The sequence below is a fragment of the Rhopalosiphum padi genome, chromosome 1 (genome assembly GCF_020882245.1).
Source record: "Rhopalosiphum padi isolate XX-2018 chromosome 1, ASM2088224v1, whole genome shotgun sequence".
Taxonomy (NCBI): domain Eukaryota; kingdom Metazoa; phylum Arthropoda; class Insecta; order Hemiptera; family Aphididae; genus Rhopalosiphum; species Rhopalosiphum padi.
Window position 1 is genome coordinate 48,374,619 of NC_083597.1, and position 22,635 is coordinate 48,397,253.

A 22,635-nucleotide genomic window follows, 5' to 3' on the forward strand; every position below is an offset into this window, starting at 1 on the left:
ACGTCGTATCAACTATCATGAAATGGCGGTCGTAAATTGTATTACAGTGTGGTCATATCTAAAATAATTATACCTTCACAAAAATATTTATGAACATCACTGTATGATTTGCACATAATTCCGTGCTATTTGTGTGCTAAACTGCCTTAGAATATTTAGATCATGATATACTATAATCACGATTCACGATGTAGAGACATACATCTCTACATCGTGAGTCGTGACTATAAATGTCTATAATAGTATTAGTATAGTATAGTATAGTATATACAATATACTACAAAAAAAAAAATAGTATATGATCTAAGTATACTGCTATGTAGACATGTAGCAACAGAGTAGTTCAGAATAAATGAAAAAAATAAAATTTATGCCAAATTTATGAATTTATGATAGTTTTTACTTTTTAGACAGACCATTAACATAATATATTATAGTGGGTAGGTAATCGGAAAAAAATCCCCGGTAAATAAAATCCCCAGGAAAAAATCCTCAAAGCAACTATTTAAAAAATTACATAATTATAATAATATACCTAATTAGTATATTAGAGTATATTAGTTAGTGTAAAAAAAATAATAATAGTTATAGTCAGATTCGGTTCAGTCGGTTCGTTTTCTTATATTGTTAGACACAGCTGTCAAAAAGTCTACAATGCTTAATTTATCTTCACTTTGTCTTATAACTAGGGCTGGGATTTCGATGCACTTTGCATTGTTTTTCAAAGCTTACTGTGCAATGCTCGTCTTGTCACAAATTTGTTTTAAGTACATTTGAATGAGAATAAGAAATTTGCATTTTTTAGTTTTTAGGTCATTTTCTTAATTTTTTAGGGCATTTTAGAGTTTTTGAGTTTTTGGAAACCAAGTGTATGAATTTGAAATTTTATTTTAAGATTTTAAGATTTTTACACCAACATGGTTTTTAAATAAATATAACAGATTATAAGTAGGTACTCGTAATTCGTATTATATTATCGGACAAGGTTTGAGTAACCTCTACCCGCATTTCCTGTTAAATAATCTTAAATCGGTAAAATCGACGTCCGATGATATTATCGTTCGACGTTCAGTAGTTCAGTACGAGTTTTGTCGTCGTTAACACCGTTTTATTACTCTAGTTAATTTTTTTTTGATAATTTAATATAAAAATGCCAAAAGTAAAATGTTCGACAGCGAGTCGACTGCGTGCGTTTGCACAAGAATTTAGACATAATATTTTATAATGCATTTTTTAAAACTTTTTATTGTAATTTATACTAAAATTATTAGAAATAAAAAAATTTGTAGATCATAAAAGCATTTTTTTTAGGGCATTTTTCGGGGTTTTTTAGAGCATTAAAATCCCAGCCCTACTTATAACTAACTCTTTCAAGCGGATATTTATTGTTTAATTTTGTCTTCTTTTTGTACGTCTTGGTTCACCTAAAGCATCCAATGCTAACTGTGCTCGATCGGCGTCAATTTCGTAGTTTCCATATTGTAGGATGTTTTTGACCAACTAGTTTGGAAAACCTATTATTCCACCATTCAATGATGTTGTTGGTTCTGTGGCAGTCGTTGAGGGTGGTTTTATTTACATTCCACACAGCTGGTGGGAACATTGGTGGCAGTTTTCGAAACCTCGTGTTATTTTGGTCGTTTCCAATTCTTCGATACTTGCCATTTACATAATACGAATCAAAATAATCTAATAAATCCATAAGATTTTCAGGTAAACTATTTTTTAAATATTTCATTCCATCTTCTACGAGGTGCAATGGAAGGAATGCAAGTGCATCAATCATTCCACATTGTTTTCGAAACTCTTCATCCTTATGGTATTTTGTAGCAAAGCCCAATTCTTGTACTTTCCTGAACGTCGATTGACATAACACATAAGTGATAGAAGCAGCCTTTTATATCAATATGGACACCAATTACTTCTTTAGCTGCTTCAATAACTGCGCTTTCAAAATCGAGATGTAAACATTTGGGGTCAGGGTATAAATTTCGTTCAACACATTCATCCATTATAATTTGAAACATTTCTACGTATGTATTTTTAGTTTTCCTTTGTAAAATACAGTAAATCGAAGTTACAAATACACTATTTTTTTTGCCCGTATAACATATAACTGTAGGAAAAACTTTGGAGACAGTCCGAAATTCCCGTCTAAATACCAAGTATCTGATTCTGAAAGCAGTTGCAAGTGTTCATCTGTTGTAAATATAAGTATCCTTTCAGATGCCTCTGGACCATTATCCCTCAATAATAGTCTATTACTACCCAATAATGCCCATTCACCTGTAATAAAATAGATATAATTTGTTAAGTATAGGATTAAAAAAAAATTTATACCATCAATAACAATTTCTTTGATATTTTGAGGTTCGTTCGGATCATGAAAACTTCGATATCTAATACTACGTTTATATTGCATATTTTAATGATATATATATATATATATATATATATATTAATTAATAATATAGGTATAAAGATAATATTATTATTTTTATTATTATTATTTAAATACTAAATAGCTTTGGGGATTTTTTTTCCGGTGATTTTTATTCCGGTATTCAATAGGTACTAGTTACCCATAAAAGTTCGCGGTTTTAGACAAAACATGACAGATTTATAAATCCAAAGGTTTGAAACACTGAAGACATTTTTTCTTCTTTTTTATTATTTGTATCATTCTGCAAACCGAGAAAATTGTGAAACAAGTCACAAGGCTCATTTGATGATACAGCTACAGATATATAAACATGTTTATATAATTATATATCTGTGGATACAGCTGACTACTGGCCCACACTAAGGCACTATATCTATAGTGCCCTAGCCATAGTCCTCTTTAGAACTATTTCGCCGAGCAGAGTAATTTTACATGGGTTCCGTAAATTAAATCAGTACCTCTTAACGAAACCTAAAAATTAGTTTTGAGTTAATTCAATACGTTAGGACGTTAGGTAGCCCCCAGGGACACATATGTTTAGTGTGGTCTGTAAACAAATCCATAAAAAAGTATGCAAACAATTGCGATAATACTAAATAACTCAAATGGGCGGTAAAATATTAAACAAAGTATATCCGTCATGGAAAGTGACGATTATGTGTGATATGGATTATGGAAGAGCTAAAGAGCAGAGCTAATGACGTATGGCATAGGTATTAGGTACCTACGTAATAATATGTTATATTATTATACATTTCTATTTTATACCATAAACGTTAAATTCACGGATTTGAATATTACTATAAAATATGACAATGTAGATACGTAAACACGTATAAAATCACGGCCACATTATTTTAATGACCAAATAATAAGTATATTATTGGCTATTGCTCAATGTAGAGGAAATATCTTCCTTGGGTAATTTTGTAATGAAACAATTATTTGTATTTATTAAAACTAAAAAATATAAAATTAATCAAGTAATTTTAAAATTAACCAAATAAAGCCAAGACTTTACACCGGGTCTAAAATCCTAATTATTCTATTTTTAAGAATCATTACCTAACTATTTAAATAGGTACATAATTAGCATGGCGACATGGCTGATGTGGCCTGTGGCTGCATGAATGCATGATCCAAGCTACATTCCCCTAGAAATGTTTTATAAAGTAGGTAGAATAATTTCAGCAGTAAATATTGATTATTGTATCAAGAATAATTATACATTTTTAACTAAAAACATTTTTTTTTTTCATTGGATCACTCCCCTAGATGATTTTTACTTTTAGTTACGGTTTTAACTATCCCACGTTATATGCTATAAAGGAAATTGAAATATATTGTATTATTTTCTTTTAAAGATAATATAATATATTTTTATTTAACAAATTAGTCCCACTTCCTTTTTTTTAAGTACCCATATACCAATATACCTATATAAAAAAACTATGTAGAAAAAAGTTAGAAAATAATATATTAAGTACCTATATTATATTTATGGTTTAAATACAAAATATACTCAGTAGTCAGAAAATTGTTCAAATATTGTTTGGGAAGGTGACAGGAGATGGCTACTTCCACATCAATATTTTTCCTTCTGTAGTAACTTGTATACAGTCCTGATCATAACCACCATAAATTCATAACGCGTAGACAATTTTAAAAAGTTTGATATATATTTTATATATTACATAATATATTTATATATATGTGCATGCAATTTTGTAAAAATTTGAACTTCAACACTCATAAAATGTTAAATGAATATCCAGTTAACTTATTTTTTTTATTAGGTAGAACAACTTAAAGTAAATTTACAGCTTAACTTATGAGGAAGGAGGAACCATTTATAAACTTTTCAAAAATTTTTACCCAGCAACATTTTATTGATATTTATAAAAAAAAGTAGAAAATATCAAATATTTATAGATTTAAAAAATATTTAAAATATTTTGTAAATTATATAATGTATAGAAACTGATTATATAAGCAGTTGGTGAACAATTTGTTTTTTGTCCTTCCAGGTTACATTGAAAAATGCTGTAATCTCATAATTTTGGCATCTCAAAAATTTCATATTGGTTAATCTATATAAATTATCCTACATCAAATCCAATTCAGTGCTTTCGAAAAAATATATTTCGATTAATTTCATACTTAAGCTATGCATTCCACATTATAATTTAAAATAAATAATATTAAAAAAATATAAAAAATTGAAACTAAACCTATGATAATGATCAAGGTAGATAAATTATTATTTATCGTAGTAAATAATATTAATGGTAATTATTGGAACAATGGAAAACATTTGTATTATTAAAAACATATATTTAGGAAATATTCAAATTATTGTTTACTTAATAAATTACAATTTTTAATTCAACAAACTGTTTTAATTAAATAAGCATTAAAAAAAAAAAATACATAAGATATGAGAAATAATAATCGATATAATGGAATAAATAGTTTTTGAAATCATAACTATTTTTAGTTAAAAGCAAAATAATAAAAAAAAATATAATATCAATAACAATTGCATTTAATTTTTATTAAAATTATATTTCATTAAGTAATTTAGATAAATTTTCAGGAAGTGTCAATGACAAGCATTTATCTGGAAAATCTCTCTTGTACATGCGCAAAAGTTTAATAATTTCTTCTTTCACATCTAAAAATAAATAAAATTTTTAATTATAATTAATTACTTATAATAATTGAAAATAATACATTTCTTCAACATGTATAATTAATTTTATAGCTTTTTTAATTTAAATAATATTTTGTTTATTACCATCTTCATAACATTTTCTTTTATCACTTAATGTAGCCAATGATGCTTTAATCACAGGTTCTAACAAGGAAACCATATATTGATTGCCGACTTCAAATAAATATACCAAACACTTAAACACAGTTAAGTTTTCAACAAAGTCTTCATGTAACGGAAGGTAATTTATCATAACAGGTACCACCTTAGAAAAATGAATACATTAATATTTTTTATAAGAAACGTAAGCATTTGCAATTTTCACTAAAAAACAACAGACTAGTTTTTTAAATTCCATAAATTGCGAAAAACTATAAAATTATACCACATAAATTGTATAGCATTTAATATTTAATATTGGTATTTAGTCATTAATTATTAAAATAAAATACCCGCCAACTATAGGTATTTCAATAAGAATTGAATTCAAACTTTCAATATTAAAATGTAAATCTAACTACTGAACATAGACACAAATAAATAAATATAAGTGTTACGTTGAGATTTTGAATTGGAAATATTTACATGATCAAGAGGAATTCCTTCAATGTTAGTAATTATCATACGTGCTAATGCTCCATAAACGTTGTCTAATACTTTTGATCGTTGTTCTTTAGTAACCACTTGTGAAAATGTATTTAATATTATTGGATAATACCTAAATTATTATAGAAAACAAAATATTATTTTTAATTATTGTTATTTATAACAGTATGTTAGCCCAGTAGAAGTAGTATGATAAAAGTTAATTTCTTATTACCAATAAAAATAAATAATAAAACTTTTTAATTAAGAATTAATTAATATTTTTTGTAATGAATTGTATTACAACAATATTATTCAATAAATAAGGTCAATAGAATGAAAATAATGTAAGTTCATTGTTTTAAGAGGACGCCACAACCAAATGTGTTGTCTTTATCTTACAAACGTGCAACATGGCAAATTTTTGTTCAGTAGAATCAATTTTGTATGCTTAGCTTAAATATTTGAGGGAAATAACCTATTATCTTTGATTACAAAGATAAGAACATTATCTAAGTTCTCTCGCCAGTATTGTATGCCGTATGGTACAAATATTACTATATTATATACTCAAAACAAGTTGATTGCATTTCTGTTTGCAGCTCTCACCCTGTATGTATGTTACTTAATTGTAACTTTTTTATTTTAAACCTGAGTTTTTATGACTTCAATTGACATCATTAACGTTAATGCATTTTTTTTTCAATACACTGCACATGTACACCAATTGGCATTAATGCATTATGATTAACTTTTTTTTAGAAATTCAATGGAAGTATATAAAATTAAATGAAAAAAATACAAGCATTACAAAAATTATGAAAAAAAATTATTTTTAATTATTATTAATAAAAGCAGGTGAAGTCAGCCACCTGAAAATAAACAAATCGAAAATAATAATAAAGCTATGCTGATAATTTGTTGAAAAATTGAGAATTGAACACATAGTAAAAAAAAACCAGAAAATAGGTCTAATAAGACAAAAACAAGTCTCCTAAAAATAACATAAATAAACTGCTCTTATATGGTCATACGTCCAAACGGTATATGAACACATATTTTAAAACATGCTAAATAATAATAAAATAATATAGGATAGATTAGGTATTATCACGCACATATGAAACAAAAAACCATTTATTTTTAATATATATTGGACGTCAAACGTATGCTGAACGATCCTGATGACGCCAATTGGTGTCAGTACGAAGTCAACGTGTTATTAATTAAAATACGATAAACAACCAACAAGAAAACTGAGATATGTCTTACCTTTAGGTTTGATATTAGGATATTTCACTCTAATATTTAAGTTAAGCACATAAAATCGGCTCTACTAAACAAAAATTTGCCCTTTTAAACATTTGTAAGACTAATTAGAAACAATACAACCCCCCCGTGTGTTGTCCTCTTAATACTTTAAATATTTAATCATGCAGGATAAACCAGAAAATATTAAGGAACACTGATACTACTACTCCCAGACTGAAAATATAAAAAGCATAATTAAATTTAAATACTAACTTGTACACAGATTCTTTGCCGTAAAACGCTATTTCTCCTAATGCAAATACAGCATTATTCCTCACAGTATCATCTTCATCTTCAACAAGTGGTATTACAAGTGAAAACATAACTTCACACAAACCACTAGCATTATCTCCTAAGCCTTTGGCCGATTCCCCAGTTATAGCTAACCCGGCAGCTCGTAATAATTCAGTTGAATCTTTTGACTAGAAAAAAATATTATTTTGTTTACATTTATACAAATTAGACAAAATAATTAATTACTAAATTTACCATTAATTTTTTTAACAAAGGCACCAAAGATATAAAATACTCTGTAAAAACTTGTGGTGGAAGAACATAACTTAAATTCGAGACAACATTGCCTGCATATTCTATAGGTAATGTATCATTTTCACTATCTAGTTCATCCAACTCGCCAGGATTATTTCCATCCCCTATCTGAAATTAGTTAAACATATAAATTTTATACATATATATATAATTGTGTTTACAACAAAGTTTGATCATAAGCCAAGACTAGGTTTTTCTAGTTAATGCTAGGATTTACAAATCGTATAGAGAAAAACTAAAAAACATAATAATTATACCATTAGTATAAGTCCTATCGGTTTTTTACTTAAACAATTTTTAACAACCTATAATATTCAAATCATAACAATAAAAGCAGATTGATCCATAACAGAAAACTAATGAGAATTTTAACTAATAATTACAAATTAAGAAATATATTACATTTAATTATAAATGAGTGTACACACATATCTTATAGATCCTTAATCAAATGTAGTATGTAGTATTAGATGCTACAATAGAACACATCACTCAAATAAGGAACAATAAATCTTTTAAATGAATATCAATAATTTGGTTTCATAATATACACCGTATATTAATAATTTGGTATTCTTTTTTACAATTTTAATTATTAGTAAAAATTATATCAGTTTTTTGTTATGGGTAATCTACTTTTATCTTCATAATTTGTACATCCTAGATTAATATTAAATATTTTCAATTAAAGCACAAATAATACATTTCAGCTTTTACTCAAATAATTAATACAATTAGTAAAACTTAGCTTTACCTAGTAATTTGGCTAGTCAATAACATTTATTTAAATATTAATTTAAAGTAAAAAATATTTAGTTTATATTAAAAATAACTTAACACTTAAAAATCTTACTTTTAATGATAAAATAGATTTAGCAAGCAACATAATTGGTTCAGCATATTTTATCATCTTAGTTTTAATTTCTTTCAACATATCAGCTAATACATCTAGGTATATTGAATCCAAAGCCGGAAATCCATCTTCTTGTATTTTTTTCTCTCCATACTTCAAATAAGTTTCCAAAGCTTTTTCTAAAGCTAAATAAATATATTACATTAAAATATTCATTTTAATCTTGATAAATTCATTATAAAGATTGTAAAAATCTCCATTTTATTTTCATACAACAATACAATTTGTTTTTCCTATAAGAAAATTTTTTTTTTTTTATAAGTTAAATAATTGTCTATAGATATAGCAAAAGTTCTATGAAACAATTTGTTTTGGAGATATTGAGGAGTTTAATATGTCTAATGAATTACCTATTTTAAATTATATTATTTTATCTCATGGGTATAATTGAACATAAGTTGGAAGTGGCACAGGAAATTCAATACATCATTTATTCATTTTTGTGAATTTTGTAAGATTTTAAGAATTAACATTAACATTTTACAGTGTCTAATGTATAATGCATTGAAATTAAAGTTACACAAAGTAATAAACAAATAATGAAAAAAACATAAGATGGAGTAATAATAATTTGAGAACATAATTCAAAAAATGATAAATTAATGTGTTAAATGGAACATTTTTGAGTGGACAAGATAGATAATTACAGTCAGCTAAATATAATAACATCATATAATAATAGCTTTTATCAATTATTTGTAACTAATTGAATAATTTGATTAACAAGGTAAACATCTACACCATTTTTTTGGACTTTAATATACTTTATAACTTATTGTTGTTTTGTGCTCATTTAATTTATAAACATAAAAATTAATTATCTGTTGTATAATAATAAATTATATTATAAAAACTAAAATTAAAATATCAAATGCCTATTATTTACATTTACATTCTATACATAATACATTAAGAATACATACATAAAAGCAATTCATTGTAAAATAGATTTTAAAAATATAAATTATAATTATAAAACAAACTTACACTCTTGGCCGCAGTTATTCGGTACTTTTGAAAAATATATACAAATTTGCCCATATAATTCAAGTACAGAATCAATTGTGTCTTCATCATCTTCTTCTAATAACTTTGATACCACTTCAAAGCTATTATTTAAATAGGGAAGAAATTGATCTCTAATTTAAACGTAAATAGATAAGATTACAAAGTCAAATAAGATAACTAATTATAATATGTATATAATTAATAATAAATACCCAGTGCTTTGAGCAATTTGAGCAATTGTTTGACAAGCATTATCTTTTTCTTCCATAACATGTGCATCAACATAGGCAACTGATACAAAATAAATAATTAAATGAATTATGAATGTAAACCATAGACCTTATACTAATAGACAGTACATGGTAGTAGTTCCAGCGTCCACACATGAGAGCGTTGATCAAGGTAATACACCACGCGCATGCGCACAAGAACTATGTGATTGTACAATCATTACAACCATGCGCCTTATCAATACTCACACCGAGTACTATTAGTACAGTACACAGTTAAGAAAGACCACATCAACCACCCGCATGTCCCATCTATTAGTATAAAGTCTATGATGTAAACAAATTATAAAAAATAGTGTAGTTACTCACAGTCATCACTATCTGCATCATCACTGCCACCATCAGTTAGAGATTCATCTTTATCATCATCATCTTCGTCATCGCTACTATAAGCATTAAATTTTTTCTTCTGAAAATTTAAATATATTTCTATAAAAAAAATTATTTTTTTTTAAGAAATAAAATAGTTTTATACCTCCAGATTAAAACTATTATCAGCAATCAAGCTATTGTCCAAACTTTTCAAAACATGTTGCATTACAAGATCAATGTATGGTATTAAATGATTAATAGATACTCTAGCTATAGAACTAAAAAGTCCATAACATACTGCCCGGACCTCAGGTTGATCCTCCTTTGCTTCTTGCAATAAAGCCAAACCACATTTTAAACTAATATCCAAATAGGGTTCAAATACTTTTGGATCAAGAGCAGCCGCAAATTCAGACAACAATTCTAAATTTTATAATAAAACACATGTTTAAAATAAATTTTTTATCATTAAATGAGATAAATAATTATTAAATATTACTTACGAATAACCATTATCTGTAAAGTTTCCAGTTTTTCATCTATTCCAGGTTTCAAATAAGCATCAAGAATTTCCATGATTGGGATAAAGTAAGGAGCTGTAGCATCACCTCCAGACTTAACTAAAGATATAAATTTTTTAATATGAATATTTAATAAAATTAATTTATTTTAAAATTAAAAAAGTGAGTACCAATGCTACACATGATAGTAATTGCTTTGTCTTTTAGTTCAATACAACACTGTTCGTTTCTTATAATATCCAATACAATAGCAATCATTTCTGGTAAGTATTCATCAATTCCGCCTTCCATACTATCAATAAATTTATCAAGTGCATAAAAAATCATACGCACTTCAGAACTACATTCTGGCTTAGTATATTCAATAATTAACTTTTCTTTGAACATTTTCATTAATTCTGGTAGTATTTCTGCTGCGTAAGTACTGACTTGAGGCTAAATTAAACAATTCTTAATATTGATTCGATTAAATAAAAAATTTAATTTACTAACTTGAACATATTGAGAAACTTCTCCTAAAGCATACATAGCTGCAGATTTAACCGTTTCATTTGAACTATTTAATCCCAGTTTAATAGCTGTTACAAATTGTTTAAGATAATTCTTTTTTAGGTATTCAGAACAGCCATCTGACACAAAAGCCATTGTAGTATAAGATGCTCTAAGAGCATTAGGATCTTGTGTAGTATATGCTGTATCAATCAATTTTATCTAAATACAATACAATAAAATAAAATTCAACTAAATATATTATGTGTATGCATAATTGTTTTATTTACACATAGGCATTTAAATAAAAGCAAAAAAAAAATACCAGTATTTTCAACAGCTAGTTAAATATTAATAATAATATAAGGATAAAATATATACAAATTAAATATTTAGAAATGGCAAAACAACTCTTATATGTACTCTGTTCAGCGAGAGAATATGTCAATTCTGTGCATCCTCACTCAACACCCTACCATTAAGACTGGCTCTACTATGGTGGGATGTTGCAGAAAAATTAATTTTTGAAAGCAGCAGTGTATTCTTGTACTGGATAGAGTATTATTTAACATAAATTTGATTATATTTTGAAAAATAAAATTTGAGTCACTAAACAAATGAATAATCATCTGTGTTGCAAAGATGATACGGATGGCAATGTAAAATATTATCTTTCTCTAACCTCTAACTATCTTAAAATATTGACATTTTACATTATGTACAATGAATGCACTGATTTTACAATGATATGTATTACTTTATATAGTGTGTTTCACATCAAAAGCAATTCGATCATAGCTCACCAAGTCGCAGTTATAAATAATTTTAAAATTATAATAATTACAGAACTTTTATATATTTTATGAACCATTGATTTGAATAAAAACAGTTACCCTGAGCACACTCTAATAAAGTCGCATTTGATGTGAAGTTTTTCTATGAAACCACTTACCAATATAGGCATAAAAGTGGAAGCAGATAATTCATCAGCAATTGCCGCCATACATTCACCGGCAGCACTCATTGGGTTTAAAGCATATTCCTCTAAGAACCAAGTATCATCATCAGTTTCTTCACTTAAAATGTTGAACATTAATTCAATCACAGGATTCAATAAATTCAATTTTACTAAAACCTATAAATAAGAATCAAAAAATGTTTTATTTAACATATTTTAAAAGTACTTTATAACTAAATTTTAATTAACAACTAGATCATATTTTAAATTAAAGTTAATTATGAATATATTCAAGTCTATAATAAACTAACATACAAATTAAAATTAAGTTATATACACACAATTATTTTTATTTTATATAAATATTAAATACATTTAAGATATTACTTTTTTTAAGATAAAAATATAATTTATGAACTTGAAATTATGACCAAGATAAAAGTAATATTATGTAAAATATAATTTTTTAAAGAAACAGTGATAATATAATATATGATATATTTGTTGTTCTAACTATAATAGTAATTCATTTTATATTTTATATAAAAAAATAACTTACCTTCTTCTTACTACGGATAATAGTTGAAATTAAATTTATACCATTACATCTTAAAGTTTCATCTATATTTGTATTACCAGCTAATTGGGCAGAAACTTGAACAATTGGTTTTATATGTGGTAATAATGCCTGAATAGAAAATTCACACATTGATCCAAGTAATTCAAAACAATCACATGCATGATCTGGATTTGTTGTTGACAAGGCAAGTATAACTTCTAACACACGGGGTACAGATTGTGAATAAGCTTGAATAACCTAAAATATATTATTTTTTTTAAATATTGTCATTTATTATTAAGTTACTATGCATACCTGAGGAACTTGAATAGATAATTCTATAATGTTATTCATTGAAGAAATAGTATTATAAACTGCAAGGGAAGTACAATCTTCAGCACTGTTCAATGTTTGAATAAAATAATCCACAAATGTTGTTATATGGGACTCAAACATTTGGGGAATGTAATCAGATAAATGTTTAATTACAAATGAACCAAACTATTAATTAAAACAATAACAAACTTGAAATATGTACAATAGTTTAATTTATAATTTTATTTTAAATACCTCTCTTTCATTTATATTGTTGCTTTTAATACACGATTCAATAAAAGCAAATAACTCATTCCAGTTACCTCTCATTAATTCATGTTTAGCCAATACAGCAATAAGTTGAAGAATATGCTTTTTAACTTCAATACTAGGTTCATCAATAATTGTTTTCAACAAAAATTGTTTGATTCTATAATGTTTCAACATGAATATTTAAATATTTAAAAAAATGTATATATAATATTATAATGTGGTAACAAACTATAAATAAAAATTAAACTTACTGTTCACGAAGTTCTTGAGATAAATTCATCCATGCATTACGTTTGTACAATTTTTTCCTTAATACAAGAGCTGCATATTCCTTTAATTTGTCATTTTTACTAGAACTAATCACTGTACAAAGAGTGACGTATGTTTGAGGATTTTTTAACGCTAATGTCAATTCATCGGTGGCCTATATTAATTTAATAATTTAAAATTTAAAATGAGCAACAGAATAAATGAAATTGTTAATTTTTTCAATTTTATCTAATCTGTGATTAAATCATATTGTACAAGATCTTTACCTGTTTTATAACTTCATTATCCGGCTCTAATAAGCGCGTTAAAATACGCTCCATTTCAGAGATATTCACAAACATTTTACTTATTAAATCAAAAAGCTTTTACAAAGTTAATAATTGAAATTAAAATAAAAGTCACATGGAAATCAAGTTCCCGTGAGAAAAAGAAAAATGAAAGGAATGATTAAAGAAAAACACATGGCGCGGTACGTTGTTATCAATTGCCATTTTTACAGCGAATTGGTTAATTTTGATAAATAAAGTAGATCTACCAACCTTATTATAATGGAATTTTGGTACCAACATAAGTTCATAAATTAATAATCTAAAAATGGGGGCTTAATTTTTTTTTAATTCCAAGTGGAGCAACAAAATGTATAATATAAACAGTGCTCGACTTGAGGAGGGACGGAGTACCCCAACTATTTTTTCAGAAATTTTAGCGTACCCCTACTATTATTTTTAAAAGGAACGCTCGAGACACTTCATCATTTTTTTTTTTTATCAAAATGCACGAAATACCATCATAATTAATTGTCTTATGGATTATTTCTAAATCATGCATCTATATTATAGATTCTATAAAAATAAATAGTTAATTTAAAAAAACTGCACGACGATTGAATAAGTAGTTTCGGAGTTTATCCCAAACCTACAAACAAACGCTAACATTTTATATATTAGTATGAATCAATTAAATAACTAACATTTTAATATAAGTGAAACATTATATAGTGCCGGCCCAAGATATTATGGCGCCCTTAAAAGTGTAACTTAAATATATAACAATTTATTATTATAAAGAAATGTAATTATTACACGCCGTTATTATAAAAAAACAATTTTTACTAAAACATCGTAAGTTTTTACAATTTTTTGAGCACCTACAAATGCGCTTCCGGTCTTGGGCCGCAACTAACATTATGTACCAACGAACCCGTCTCTTCGAGTGGTTTTTCCTAACTAAACACTAAACCACTATATAAACAGACATGCTAGTACCTAATATATTATAAACCAATAATAATAAAATTGTTGAAATAACGTGGAATTTTCATATCTCAGAACAATTATTAATATATATAGTATATTATACTCGCCGATAAAACACACACAAAAGAAAAAAGGTCAGGTTACAGGTAGCTGGAAACCCGTTGGCCATCATAATAAAATATTTAGGTATACAATTTATACATTAATTTTAATTAATAATAAATAATTATTTATTAATTTTATCGGACTAAATTTATGCCTATCTCATTCTCTGTGATGTCCTCTTTCTTCTATAATTTAAAAAAAAACTGCACGACAATTGAATAAGTAGTTTTGGAGTTTATCCCGAGCATACAAACAAACACTATCATTTTATATATTAATAAAAATAATTATTATATAGTATATAGTATAGATAAATGGATGTATGATTTACAGGATGAATGTTTTTTTTTTTTTTTTCTTTATTAATATATATACAATCTGTACACAAGGCACAATAAGAATATAGGCTATAATATTACAGGAGGAAAATCTTGAGTGAAGAAGCCACCCACTGATGACACTTCGTCGGATGAATGTTAAAATTAATATTGTCTGTTTTAGTGTTTTCATCTTTTTTGGCATTAAAAATGCTTCAATTAAGTTTAGTAAACTGCATCTAATTGCTACTTTGGGGGAAAAAATAGTATTTTTTAAAATATCCAGAAAAAAAAAAACAGGAATTTTTACACAAAAATATTATGAATGTACATATAGGTGATCTAATTTATTTGATTAATTTAAATAATAGATACATACAATATTTCCGGCAAAATTAAACTTGACCCGCTTTTGTTAAAATAAAAACTAATATAATAACTACCTACTTAGAGTCTTTTTGTAACAAATCAAAGAATATTTTTTTTCAAAACTATTTTATTGTAATACTTTATAAAACGTTAATATTTCTCGATTCTTGATATAAATAATTATTTAATTGGTATTTAATAAAAAAATGTATGCAGGTATAACTATAAGATAAGAATAACAGTGTTAGGTAATTTTCCACACCACCTTTATATTATTAAACGACGTACAATAACATTGTCCGGATTGTTTAATAACTTTATGAGGTATTACACGAGGCGCGTTTTTTTATTGTGGTGTCCCCAGTAGGCCTAATCCACATCCTAAGCGAGAACGCATCATATGCAGGGGCGTATTTAGGTAGGGGCTTAGGGTCCAGTTGTCCAGAACGGCAAATTTTTAAAGATTTAGAGGGGCTGCAAATTTTTATTTCGTACTTTATGAGTACTGGCGCAGTGACGTCAATCATTAATAATTTTCACAACAAATGTGTGCCATAGAGGTATAAAATACTATACTATTTATATAACATGGTATTCTATGGTATTAACAGTTTGACCACTATTGCGCGGCGTAGAAGTTTTTTAATTTTTTTTTAATGGGGGGAGGCGGCAAAATATGTGTTGCCCTTATCCTAAAATTCCTAAATACGCAACTGATCATATGAATGCATTCAAATAATAAAAAAAAAATATACAATAACTTAAATTATGTGGATATTAATAATACTATATAATATAAAACGGGTAATGTGTATAATATATGTGTGTTGCCGGCCGGCGTAGTCAATGTGTTGGATGAGTGGATGAGAGATGAGCGCTAATGCGTAAAGGGGGGGACAACTAAATTAAGATGAGCTTCTTTTTGATGCTGCCAATCTTCCTCCGGGTTGAAACGAAGCCGAGTGCCGACACATTTCCCATCAGCTTTGTGACAAATTCTTCTTCACTAATAAATATTAAATAATTATATATAGTATACTGTACCGTCTGTACCTACTACGATTCTAAAAGTTATAATATAATACAAACAAATACTTTGGACAGTTGATTATCAGTTGAATTTCTTTTTGCTGCTGCCAATCTTCCTCCGGGTTGAAACGAAGCCGAGTGCTGACACATTTCCCATCAGCTTTGTGACAAATTCTTCTTCACTAATAAATATTAAATAACTATATATAGTATACTGTACCGTCTGTACCTACTACGATTCTAAAAATTATAATATAATACAAACAAATACTTTGGACAGTTGATTATCAGTTGAATTTCTTTTTGCTGCTGCCAATCTTCCTCCGGGTTGAAACGAAGCCGAGTGCTGACACATTTCCCATCAGCTTTGTGACAAATTCTTCTTCACTAATAAATATTAAATAATTATATATAGTATACTGTACCGTCTGTACCTACTACGATTCTAAAAATTATAATATAATACAAACAAATACTTTGGATAGTTGATTATCAGTTGAATTTCTTTTTGCTGCTGCCAATCTTCCTCCAGGTTGAAACGAAGCCGAGTGCCGACACATATCCCATCAGCTCAATGACAAATTCTCCGTCGGTGGGTAGTCCATGATCCAGCCAAATGTTCGGTTCCTATAAAACTTCAACTAATGTGCTGATTAAATGTAATTTAAATTTATAGTAAAATTTTAATGTTTAAGAAATCTATGTTGGTGTTCTTTTATTTTTGAATTTAAATTAATTTGAAATGTTTTATTCATAATTTATCAGTTAAAAATGTAAACAAGAACTAAAACGATTATAGTATATTGCAGTTTAACTTTCTGTTCGGTGGCCACCTTTTTAATTCCTCACTCTCTTTTATAAGAAAGTTAAACAGCACAATAACTATAAAAAATATAAATTTAAACATACACAAAGACAAACTAGCTTTGTGATAAGAAAAAAAATTGGTAATTTATCAACGTATTATTAAAATAAAAAGAACACCTAAAACCGTAGTACAGTATATTATCTGAAAATAAACCATAAAAATTAAATATAATTTAAGTAAATATTCATAATATACTGTACTACTGTTCAAAAAATTATAGTATTAATCAAACACAGCCTTGCGACACTTATTTTTGTTATTCAGATGAGCTTCTTAATGATACTGCCAATCGTCCTCCGTGTTGACATTATACAAGGATATAGCGTAATTATTTCAGTTATTTTGTTTTTCCGATATTGTGGCAAGATCTGAAATTTTTTGTTTTATTTTACTATTTACCACCCAAAGTTTCAAATTGATCCATATTTGCTACGAGAATTCATGACAAACAAAAAATAAACTACATAATTGTAAAATAATTATACATTTTTCGCTACGTCCACGTCCAGGATCTAAGGTGTACTATTCTACTACTATTCTAATATAATATAATCGCGAATAATACGAATAATACATGGTTGTTATTTTTTTTTACTAATGAGTAAAATAAGTAGGCATTGTGTACTATTTTTTCATTGGACCCTGGAGAATAAAATATGCGACTACATCAACTACATCATCCGACTAGCGCGGATTGTTCATATAAATTAATATATTTTATTTTAAGTTTAAAATGTAAATTTAATCCTAATAAAGACTATTATAGAATTGTTAATCGTCTTCGACGAATGTCGTCGACTGTCGTATGCCACAGATGACGAATATTATAATATGATAAATCTATGGTTTTTTTTTTTATAGAACTCTTTGTGATATTATACGATCTATTTTTCTATTTTAGCTGTTTATTGACATATTAACGTAAAATTGAAACATATAAACTATATACCAAATCTTTATAGATATTGTAAAGTATTAATATTTTATTCAAATGAAGATGATTACAAATTATTTAATTTAATTTATAAAAATAGTGAACTAAACAAAAATAATTATATTATTATATATATTTAAAAAAAAGAATTATGATTAATATCGTTATGTTTCTGAGTTATTATTTCTGCATTCTTTTGGTTTTAATCACGCAGTGCTTTAACTTAATCTTACATATTCTTACATGTAAACTTACATATATATATATATCTGAAGACACCTATCATAATAGAAACAAATTCATACATTTCCTTTATTATGGTTTCATGTAACAGATAGTACCTAGTCAATGCTTTGAGAAATTCAATTTTCAGTACCATTTTACAAAATAATCAAAAATTACATTAAATTAAAGATAAAGAAGTAATTATTACAGTGTTGCTTTATACATTAGTGATTAAGTTTATTACTGTAATTAGTGTGTGAAATTTGAATTTGAAAGAGACAGTCAGTCAACTTTCATTAATAAGTATAATTTTGAGGTATTATGACTGATAACATTATATGTTGATTGATATTGCTAAGTATTTTATTTTTTTTTTTGTGTAAAGTTTGACAAGCTACATTTTTTCCAAAAACATTGCATTTATCATAATTATTATTATAATATTGTATAAATAATACATATAATTTATACCGTATTATATTCATGTTATATATACTTTTGAGTCAATAGGTACAACCCTTTCGTAAAATAATTTAAATAATATCTTAAGATTAATCTACGTATGTCAAAAATGTCATTGTATACGTATAGTATAACATGTACAAAAAACTTTTATGTCCCTACAAATAATGTTTTAAATAATAACAAAATATATAATATCGTAAATATACATCATTTCAAAATATTTTGAAAAAATACTATTTGTAAGAAATACTCTCATAAGAATTTAATTAAAGTTTTAAGTATCTAAGATTATTCGTTTTTGAACTATAACAAAATATAAAAATTATTTGAGAAAAAATATTTATTTTTAGGGTGGGTGTATAATAAACATTTAATAAGTTATAGGTATAAGACTGAAAACTTCAAATAGTCATAAAAAATAATGTGACTTTCCAGTAAACATATTATTTTTGTTTTAGATTAAAAAAGACTAATGAGAATTCTAATATAATATTTTTAAATTGTAGATATAAAAAGAAAATATTTATATGAATATCTAAAGAAAAAATTAATTTTAACATTTTATAGATTTAACCAAATACAATCAAAATTTTAATTTTAAACGTTTATAAAATATACCGTGACTATACATTTTTTATTGCAGTAAATTAGTGAACGATTGATGAAGAAGTCTGTATTAAATTTTAAATCATATTTGCATATCTATAATTTTTTTCGGCTTAATAAAAAAAAAAAAAATTAATTGTTTTAAATAATGAAAATGCTTTTAAAATTATACAATTTACCTATAGAGAAATCATAATGTAGATAATTGGTAAATTTTTCAAAATTCTATAATTATTATTTTTTAATTAAAATTAAATTAATAAATTAATTTTGTCGATATTATGCAAGTACCTATATAGCGTTATAATACATTTGTTTTTTTTGTGTTTTCAGTATTATGACAAGATACGAAATTTATTATTTTATTTTACTATTAACCACCCTGCAAAGTACTAAATAGATCATATTCGCTACAATAATTTATGATAGAAAAGAAACTACACAATTGTCAAATAAATATACATTCATTGCTATGTCCAGGATCCAAGGTATACTTGACGACTTAATTTTATTCTTGCCTATTTTATACATTGGACCAGTGGTCAACCTTTTTGGACTCTCGGTCCACATTCACAAATTAAAAACTGTTTGCGGGCAAGAACAGAATAAAAGTTTAATATACTTAAATTATTTACTATGCAAAAAAATATTGTTTAGAACTTTAAATTAAAAAAAAAATTCGTTGTTTTAGAATTTAAAGCGGGCCGTAGACAATAGCTCACTGCAGGTTGCCGGCCATTGCATTGGACGATTGGAAATAAAATATAAGTCTGTCATCCAAGTATAGCAGCTTGTACACGTCAATAAATATTTATTTTAAGTATAAAAGATAAATTTAATATTCCATAATTATGGGAAAATTAACTTACGTAAGTATTCTTCGACGCTGTTCGGCTGTACCACATTTACAGTTCAAACGCGTGCACCATCACCGCCGAAGAAACAGCTAGCTCTTATTTCTTCGTTCGTCTTCTTTGCGCTTCAGAATGAAATCATTAAAATATTCTATAAAAATGAGAGCACTTGTCATACACTAAAGGCTGTTGTTTAAAGACTGTTCAATAAAACTATTAGAATTATTAACAGTGTTATACAAATGACGACGATTGTCGATTGCCACGGATGGTAAATATTGTAATAATGTGATTGATCATATGTTTTTTTTTTATAAAACTCTATGTGATATTATAGTATTTATTTTTATATCTCAACTGTCTTGCATACGAAACTTTTGGTATTTAATTAATTGCATACGTAAAACCATAATAATTGTATATCCTGAATTTTTTTTTAATTATAATTTTATTATTTCAATAGTTTTTTGATAAAATTTTTCACCAAAAAATAAAACCATATAAATATGGTAATATTTCCAAATTTTTTGTTTTTCCGATATTATGGCGAGATCTGTATTTTTTTTATTTTATTTTAATATTTACCAACCAAAGTACCAAATAGATCATATTTGCTACAAGAATTCATGGCAGACAGAAAATAAACTACGTAATTGTAAAATTATTAAACATTCTTCGCTATATATCCAGGATCTAAATTCTAAGGGGTACTTATAACGACTTTATTTTATTCTTGGCAATTTCATCATTAATGCATGATCGGTAACCTTTTTGAACTCTCAGGCCACATTCACAAATTAAAAACAGTTTGCAGACCAAATAAAAATGAAAAGTTTATATTCTTAAATTATTTACTATGGAAAAAAATATTGTTTAGAACTTTGAAATAATAAAATATTAAAAAAAAGATTTCTAATAATAAATAATATGCTCAGATAATTTGCGATATAATATATATATATATATATAATAAATGCATCTATTTATGGTATTATGCTATTGTTATTTTATACAGTCAAAATATTTTGAAAATTATAATATGTATAAGAAATGCAAACATTAACATTTGGTAAAATGTTCAAATAACTACAGTTATTCGTTTTTAAATTACTACAAAAAAACCAAAATCGGTCGAGCAGAAATAGTTATCACAGAAATATGAAATAAATATCTAATAATGCCATCAAAAATTCAAAATTCAGACAATTATATAATATTAATGTGTCTTTTCGGAAAACATTTTATTTTTGTTAGGGATAAAAAAAACTTATTTTAGTCGAGTACTCGGCCGGTTAAAAATGAAAAATGCTATTTATACAATTAATATAAATATAAATTATTATTCTATAAAATGGATCTGGTAATATGACGATTAATGATTATATATTTTCGGTCTCGCGTATTTTATGCATTGCGCGTTGGGGAATAAAATATGCATACGTATACGTCACCCGGCGTGAATAGTAGAATAAAATATGTGCTTTCGTCGATTACATCGTCCGGGTAGCCAATTGTTCATATAAATGAATATATTTTATTTTAAGTTTAAAATGTAAATTTAATCCTAATAAAGAATAAGAAAAAAACTTACGTAATCATCGACTGTTCCCGGGAAACCGAGTTGTGTCAATCTTCAGTCTATACGGAGTGGTGCACCGCTGCCGAAGAAACTGCAAATTTTCTTCATATGGATCTTCATCGCGATTCTAAATGAGAGTATAAAGATATTTTATGAAAATAAACTGCGCGAAATGAAAATGAGAATACTGAAGACTGTTATTTTACGACTGTTCATTAAGACTATTATAGAATTGTTAATCGTCTCCGACGAATGTCGTCGATTGTCGTATGCCACGGATGACGAATATTATAATATGATACATTTATATAGAACTCTTTGTGATAACATACGATCTATTTTTCTATTTTAGCTGTTTGACATACGTAAAATTGAAACATATAAACTAGACCAAATCTTTATAGATATTGCAAAGTATTAATATTTTATTCTAATGAAGATGATTACAAATTATTTAATTTAATCTATGAAAATAGTGAACTAAATAAAAATAATTATATTATTATATATATATTTAAA

At 26.3% G+C, this 22,635-nt stretch overlaps 1 protein-coding gene, 1 long non-coding RNA gene and 1 pseudogene across 2 annotated transcripts; all 3 read right to left on the reverse strand.

Moving 5' to 3' along the window:
* Positions 1 to 1,389: 1,389 nt before the first annotated feature.
* On the reverse strand, positions 1,390 to 3,377 carry LOC132926036 (uncharacterized; annotated as a pseudogene).
* A 1,379-nt stretch (positions 3,378 to 4,756) lies between these two features.
* LOC132930899 (importin-4-like) lies at positions 4,757 to 13,981 on the reverse strand. The gene is made up of 19 exons (XM_060997010.1): positions 13,776 to 13,981; positions 13,491 to 13,663; positions 13,222 to 13,396; positions 12,967 to 13,152; positions 12,652 to 12,909; positions 12,087 to 12,269; positions 11,138 to 11,356; positions 10,816 to 11,080; positions 10,628 to 10,744; positions 10,288 to 10,547; positions 10,122 to 10,221; positions 9,735 to 9,813; positions 9,502 to 9,653; positions 8,455 to 8,639; positions 7,542 to 7,709; positions 7,266 to 7,474; positions 5,742 to 5,874; positions 5,241 to 5,421; positions 4,757 to 5,117 (listed from the first exon to the last, which is right to left on the reverse strand). The coding sequence occupies exons 1-19, from the start codon at positions 13,848 to 13,850 to the stop codon at positions 5,005 to 5,007; spliced, it is 3,231 nt and encodes a 1,076-aa protein (XP_060852993.1). The 5' UTR covers positions 13,851 to 13,981; the 3' UTR covers positions 4,757 to 5,004.
* A 1,619-nt stretch (positions 13,982 to 15,600) lies between these two features.
* Positions 15,601 to 20,686, reverse strand: LOC132916940 (uncharacterized). Its single transcript, XR_009660225.1, has 5 exons — positions 20,553 to 20,686; positions 17,062 to 17,821; positions 16,857 to 16,972; positions 16,652 to 16,767; positions 15,601 to 16,562 (listed from the first exon to the last, which is right to left on the reverse strand). It is a non-coding gene; the product is annotated as an uncharacterized LOC132916940 (long non-coding RNA).
* Between the last annotated feature and the right edge of the window lie 1,949 nt (positions 20,687 to 22,635).

Coding starts and splice junctions, on each gene's coding strand:
- LOC132930899 (XM_060997010.1), bottom strand. CDS start 13,850: ATGTTTGTGAATATCTCTGAAATGGAGCGTATTTTAACGCGCTTATTA. Junction 9,654..9,734: donor CAAATTGCTCAAAGCACTGG/GTATTTATTATT, acceptor CGTTTAAATTAG/AGATCAATTTCTTCCCTATT. Junction 5,118..5,240: donor AAGAAAATGTTATGAAGATG/GTAATAAACAAA, acceptor ATTTATTTTTAG/ATGTGAAAGAAGAAATTATT.